Source organism: Hippocampus comes, unplaced genomic scaffold, assembly GCF_001891065.2.
Source record: "Hippocampus comes isolate QL1 unplaced genomic scaffold, H_comes_QL1_v1.1 scaffold215, whole genome shotgun sequence".
Classification (NCBI taxonomy): Eukaryota; Metazoa; Chordata; class Actinopteri; order Syngnathiformes; family Syngnathidae; genus Hippocampus; species Hippocampus comes.
The window spans coordinates 23,310-30,570 of record NW_017805017.1 but is presented as its reverse complement, the minus strand read 5'-3'; the positions used below and the strand labels follow the sequence as shown (position 1 = coordinate 30,570).

Sequence of the window (7,261 nt, the reverse complement as noted above, 5' to 3'; positions counted from 1 at the left end):
CCATCTGCCTGGCCGCCAGCGGAAGCACCTTCTTCGACGGAACCCAGAGCTGGTTCACCGGATGGTGGGACGTCACCTCGGGAGGTCATTCTGAACTACTAATTGTTTTTTTTTTAGGTTTACGAAAAGAAATACCGTCACTGCAAATTGTATTTGATGTTTACAAAATCAAGTTTGCGTCTTTCCAGACTATTATGTTTTCTTCAATGCTTCAAAAATAAATTGAACTAATTGAATACCGACTTATTCAGTAAATCTGTTTCGATTTCGTAGATCCAAATTTTAAAATGTAACGTCTTTTAATTGTATCACACCCCACATTTGGAAATGCGTATGGAATCGTCTCATCTGAAAAATGCACACTCGGTGTAAATCTATTTGATGTTGCTGATAATTTTAATTTCATTCAGTCCAATAGTTTGGGCTTTGGAGAGCCTTTACGCATGAATAAACATGACAAAATAGTGATTGGAACTTTGTTAGGGACTTCCTCTGCCTCCTTTTCTTGCTCTGAATTACTCGGCATGTTTTCCAAAACAACTCAGTCCTGCCAGGTATGTTGTGGCACAATGTGGAACCACACAAAAGCTGCGCGACTCGAAATTCTGACTTGCCCATGTCCTAGGCTGTAAAATCCCATAGATAAAAACAATTGCTTCTCAATACTTTCGATGTCGGGGGAGGAGCTGTTTTTTTAGTAACATACTGTTGGTGGTGTTGTTGTGCGCAGTTTCTCCACCGCCTCCCGGGTCCTTGACGGAGGTGGAGGCTCCCGTTGTAGGAAACCGCCAGTGCGACTGCGACCGCACGCAGATCACGATCACAGACAACATGATTTGTGCTGGCCTGATGGCTGGAGGAGAGGACGCCTGTCAGGTGACTTCGTGTTTTTCATTCTGTTCATGACACACGAAAGGAAGGCGAGTAAAGTACAGCAGCGGTGCCCAACCTTTTTTGCCCCACGGACCGGTTTGATGTCAGACAATATTTTCAGCGACCGGCCTTTAAGGTGCAGCGGGTCTATACAACAAAATAATATATGACCTGCATGAAAAATGTGCTATTTTCTAAATATTGAACAAGAATCATCACACGAAGAACGTTGTTGTCTTTTGCCCAATGTGATCAAAAATAGAATAATTAAATGTTGAATGCAAACCTCGTCATTTTATGAGCTTATTCTATGATCTTCCAGGAAGTTCACACCTTCACGAGGTGGCGTCATGACATAGCGTGCTAGTTGTTTCGGGTGAATAGAAATTGAAAAACCACACCTAAAAACCTTTGGGGTATTCAAGTACTGTATCTGGCAGCGCAAACAATTTTTTGTCATGGTTTCAATCCAGGTCAGCGGGAGTCAATCATTTTACTGCCACTCGGAAGTGACCGTCTTCTATTTTTTACAAACATTACAAAATAGTGACTATTGACATCCAATTTCTACCCCCAATTTGTGCCTGTCACTGATGTCACAAGTTCAGGTGGATCCACTAACTAGGTGACCATGATGTTCCACAGGGTAATAGTGGCGGTCCCCTGTTAAGCAAACAAGGGTCCACGTGGGTCCTGAGTGGGTTGCTGAGTTTCGGATTTGACTGCACCAATCCGGAGATTCCAGGCGTCTACACACGGGTGTCGCGTTACCAGGCTTGGATCAGCAGCCACACGGGCAATAGCAACAGCTTGCCAGGCTTCGTCAGCTTCATGTCCGTGGGCACTGATCCAGACTTGCAGGTTAGCTGTAACGCTAACCTGCCCCTCCCCAGCGCCATCCCGCGCAACACCCACACTGATTTGCTCAGCGGCACGACTCCTGTGAATTGCCCCGTCCTCTCATGTGGCCCCATCGTGTGCCCCTCCTGCTCTTGCCCTTCCCCGATCACAATTTGGTCCAGCAGCACCAGCACTGGCCCGCAACCAAATGGTGAGCCTCTTTCTGCCAACTTGCCTTTCTTCTGGGCTTTGAGCTCAAGCATTTGCCCACGTTCCCCCTCACGTGTGTGTGTGTGTGTGTGTGTGTGTGTGTGTGTGCAGTTCTTCACCTGTGACAGCGTTTCTGGGTCGTCAGAGCCAGCTGGGTTTCAATCCGAACCAGGTCGTCCGCTTTGTGGTGGAAACCATCATCCATCCTGCCTACAACCCGATCACTTTTGACAACGATATGGCGCTGTTGAGGCTTTCCTCGCCCGTTGAGGCTGTCCCATCCCGTGCCCTTCAACGACTTCATCAGGCCCATCTGCCTGGCCGCCAGCGGAAGCACCTTCTTCACCGGAACCGTGAGCTGGGTCACCGGCTGGGGGAACATTGGCCAGGGAGGTCAGTCAGCACTACTAGTTGGCCTCTATTTTCTACTCACGACAAGTCACTTTGAAATTCATTGAAAAATGAACATTGTCTGTGACGTTTAGAAAAAGAAGTGACTATTTTGCAGACTTTAATTTTCTTCGATGCTTTCAAAATCCAAAATACAAGTACCGGTATAATTGTTTTTTTCTGAAGACTTGAATGGTCTTTATTTCAAAAGGTACGGTAGGTTTGTTGAAACTGTCGTCAAGGTTTATGGGAAACATTGACCGTGTTCGCCACAAGTGCATGACGTTAGCTGACGCGTGAATTGAATGTAAAACGTGAAAGTCCTGTTGAGAATGGTAAATTGTCTTTAATATTGACAAAACACAAACATAACATGTATTGATTAACACTAAATTGCCTTTGGTTGCAAAAAACATGTTATCCTTATGACAACGTTCTTTGTTGACAAAAACAATTGAGCTAGCTTATTTGAAGACTGGTGGAGGCTTTGTTGAAAACTAAATTGCGTATTTACACTTAAAAGTACCGGTACTTAAATTTTGTCTTAGCATCAAATGAAGAGATTTCAAATTCAAACGCTGTGAAGCACCATTTTGGCCTACTGGTCAATTCCGATATTGACGCCATTGAGAGTCACCGGCGAAAAGACTTTCAAGGCTGGCTGAAATTGTTGTCGGCCTACTCCCAAAACATTTGTTACGCGGACTTTCCCCTGGATGAAAAGTACACTTTTGACCATCAAAACAAAACAAAAAAAAAAAAGACTGCTGAAAAATCTACAACGCAACGGGGACACTGTACGCCCAACTTGCCTGTTCGTGACACACTTCTGGTGTTGCTGTTTGTGTGCAGTTCCTCTACCGCCACCGCAGAACCTTATGGAAGTTCAGGTTCCTGTGGTCGGGAACCGCCAATGCGAGTGCAAATATGGCGGAGGAGTCATCACCGACAACATGATTTGTGCCGGGCTGAGTGAGGGTGGAAAAGACGCCTGTCAGGTGACAAACAAATTTACATGCACATGTAGGATCAGGAATACATCAGTAAAAACCTAAAGGAACCTGTTGTACAGATTGTAAGGTTGGGTCTCAACTCAACTCAACTGTATTTATGGAGCACTTTCGAACAGCCATCGCTGCATACAAAGTGCTGTACATGGAGCAATTTAACATATAAAATAAACAGTAAAACAAATCTGTAATAAAGACGGTAGAAAGCACCGAACAGTAAAACCAAGAAAAAATCTAAGTCATGCTGAGTCAAATGCCAAAGAATCCAAGTGAGTTTTGAGGAGGGTTTTGAAGATGGGCAGCGAGGAGGCTTGCTGAATGTTCAGCGGGAGGTCATTCCAGAGAGAGGGACGAGCAACAGAAAAGGCTCGATCCCCTCTAAGCCTCAGTTTAGGGTCTCCATTTGTATTTTCGGTGAGAGATGGAGCAGCAGAAATAAAAAAGTTAAACATACAGTATGTCATTTCAGCAAGGCAAAGCACCCATCGCCATAAACGAAATGGCTTGAGCCAAAGATAAACCAGGAAAGAATTTCCGACATGCCTGTGAGAAGATTTCAATTGAGGACAGTGGCATTCAAGCACTTTTGTCATCCTCGTGTATAATACCTCAGCGAATGCTTCCAAAAATTATGAAACAGTCTAACGATCCAACCAGATGACAAACTTAATTGATTAATTAGTGTCTGTCACGTCACCAAAGCATAAATGATTCGTCTCATACGAAGGCCTTGCCGTTCCACAGGGTGATTCTGGCGGTCCCATGATGAGCAAGCAAGGATCTGTGTGGGTGCTGAGCGGGCTCGTGAGCTTTGGGAGAGGTTGCGCTTTGCCAGATTTTCCGGGCGTTTACACGCGGGTGTCCAGGTACGAGGCATGGATCAGGAGCCACACGAGCGACGGCAACTTGCCAGGCTTCGTCAGTTTCACCTCCCCAGGCATTGACCCAGACGTGTTTTTTAATTGTCCCACCACCACGTCGTCCCCTTCCACCACACAATGCATCACCCAGACAGGCCCGACACAAGTATCCCCAACCTCACCCACAGGATTCCCATCTCCTGGCACCCCCACCAGTATCTTCACCCCCAGGGCCCCCAGCACCGTCACCTTTCCCAACCCCACCCCCAGCACCTCCAGCTTCACCTCCACCGGCAGCCCAACAACCCATTCTGGGATCTCCTGAAAAGAGGTGATCACAACACATCACTACAGAGCTCTTCTTCACCGCAAGCACGACGCCACTTCGCAAAAAAGCAAAATAAAAGACACCTGTCATAAAAGATGAAAATGGATCTTCTAAATTGGGATTCTTCTACGATGGTCTAAATTGGGATTCATAACAAAAGATAATCAAGGAAGTAATTCATAATAGCAGGTAAGGTAAATATTGTCATTGTAGATTGAAAAAGCAAGAATGTGTTCATGACATTGACTGTATTTATGAAATTTGTAGCAACACTTTCCTGTGTGTCCAGAGTCTTCTGACAGACAGAAAAAAGTAAAAAAGATATGAAGAACTCTGGAGGTTGAATGAATACTAAATCATGTTGTATTCTGACTGTTGAGCTGTCAATAAATGACCAAAGAAATAAATCCATGCCTGTTTGCTGAGAAATTAACACAAATGTCCCGTACAGCAGTGGTCCCCAAACTCTTTAGCGACATGAACCAGTTGAGACAAGTACACGCTCTTCGTGGAGTGGCCGCCATTTTTGTCATTGCTTTTAAATTCCCAGTTTTAAAGTTTTAAAGCACTAGTACTGAGCTGAGTACTGAAGATAATTATATAGTCATGAAACACTTCTTTAACAATTAATTCAAAGGTCAAACTAACGTAAAATAATATTAAATAACACAAAGAAGTACTAATAAATGGACCAATCCGCAATCATATGATTTCTAAGTTTGTTCCTACATATGGTGTTAGCATCTTTGCTACATTCAAATGTTACTGATCGAAAGACTGATTGCTGCTTTCCGGGTTGGTAATTCTCGCTGTTACTCGGAGACAAGACATCACTCACAGTCACTTGAAGCGGTTTCAGCAGCCCGCGAGTGAACTTGATGATCAGCATGCATTTGGCCTCATTTCAGCTTGTGCAATCCCACCATCTATTGTTTTTTTCCAGTACTACAAAAGAGGTGGCTTTTACCGCGTTGCCAGTTCTGTTTCTTCGTCATGTCCCCAGTGTAATGTCTTCAGACACTTTTCATTTTACTTCAGTTTTTTTGTCGTCGGGCTAACTGAATATCTCTGTGTGTTTGCTGATTGTAAAAAGCGCAGTGAAGCGAGAGGCGGCCCAGCTCGCATTCTGCATCCACCAGCCTTCCATGCGATTGCGTCAGCCACACTGAAGGAGGCAGACGAGAGCACACAGGGTCACATTAGTGTACAGTACTTCTTCTTCTTCGCAGACACCAAGCTAGCTAGCCAAGACAGCTTGTTAGCTTGTTGGCCGCACATGACTTATTATTGACTGTAACAAAGTTACTCCAGCTTGTGTCTGTGGAACCAGCCTTCTAACAATTAAAAAGATTTAAAACATTTATGGCAATAGGATTGACGAAAGAAAACTTTCTTTAGTAGTGATAATCTCTTTTGAGATAGGAGGGACTTTTCTAGGAAAATAAAAGATTCTTTTCAGAGGGAAAGGCGAATGACAATGAAAGGTTTCAAATTTGACATATGACCTGAGTTCAGATCATGAAACAACTCATCCAAAATTCAAATGAAAAACTCAAATTTTGATTTAAATCTCTCTCTCTCGCTCTCTCTCTCTTTATATATATATATATATATATATACACACAGTGAACCCTCGCTACTTCGCGGTTCGTTTATCGCGGGTTCAGTGCATCGCGGATTTTTTCAAACATAAAATATATGTATATATTTTAATATACATGCAGTACAGTACTGTATATCTTGCTCTGTGTGACTCGCTGTTGTTTTGCAACTTCTCGCGGACCATTTGCGGACTTTAAAAAAAACCTGTTTATGTTAATTGGACGCTACTTCGCGGATTTTCGTTTATCGCGGGTGGTTTTGGTCCCCATTAACTGCGATAAACGAGGGATTTTTTTTTTTGTTGCTGTTGACATTCTGCATTTAAAACATTGGCACATTATTATGCAATAGTTCTGGGGGAAATATGAAGGTATAATTTGGTCAAATTGAACATTTGGGAGCAACAAGTGCACATATTAGCAATGAGTAGCCTTTTAAAATAAGCTCGGCTGTCGCAAGTGCTGCGAATGTTCCTTACAGTGAAATATTGTTGTGATTGTAGAGGTAAATTGTTCTGATTGTTCTGTTTTTGGCCAACAGGTGGCATTGGAGGGTTTCCCCTAAAGCAGGGGTGCCCACACTTTTTGGACCGAAGATCGACTTTTCGATCAACCAACCTCCCGGGATCGCCGCATTACCGCGCACGCACATACACTAGTACGCCATTTCTCCTCTACACCCCTTGGATCGACTCGGGACCAGTCCTCGACCTACCGGTCGATCGGGATCGACGTAATGGGCACCCCTGCCCTAAAGCGTCGCACATGTTGGTCATCATGTCATTAGTTCTTTTCTTTTAAAAGGAGTGCCTTGCCACCCACTTGAAATCAGATAGTTGTGTTCCTGTCTTGTTGTTTTGTTTCTGTCACACTTTTTTGTGTTTGTTTGTTATTTTAGTTTCTTGTGGTGTTCAGGACTTTCGTTTTTGATTGAAATTTTTTTTAAAGTGTGCGCTGGGGTGGTCCACATTTTCATGGCAAAAAAAAAATTTGTCGGATTCGTCGGGCCGGGTCGAAATTCTTGTCGATACTATGGTACAAGGTTCTGTGCAAAATTTCATTCCGATCTGATGATATTTTCCCGTCCCGCAAAGCGGCCAAAGTTTCCACCATAACAACTGGTCTCAATAGGGTGAACATGTGTATTTT

The 7,261-nt window shown here is 43.8% G+C and overlaps 1 protein-coding gene across 1 annotated transcript in view; it reads left to right on the top strand.

Moving 5' to 3' along the window:
• Positions 1–7,261, top strand: part of LOC109511979 (serine protease 33-like) — a gene marked incomplete at both ends in the record, with an annotated part of 18,514 nt that overhangs the window by 1,200 nt on the left and 10,053 nt on the right. The window contains 8 exon segments of the mRNA XM_019863409.1: positions 20–84; positions 731–876; positions 1,648–1,734; positions 1,803–1,924; positions 2,035–2,203; positions 2,205–2,316; positions 3,166–3,311; positions 4,068–4,236. Of these exon segments, the coding sequence (XP_019718968.1) occupies positions 20–84; positions 731–876; positions 1,648–1,734; positions 1,803–1,924; positions 2,035–2,203; positions 2,205–2,316; positions 3,166–3,311; positions 4,068–4,236 (1,016 nt within the window).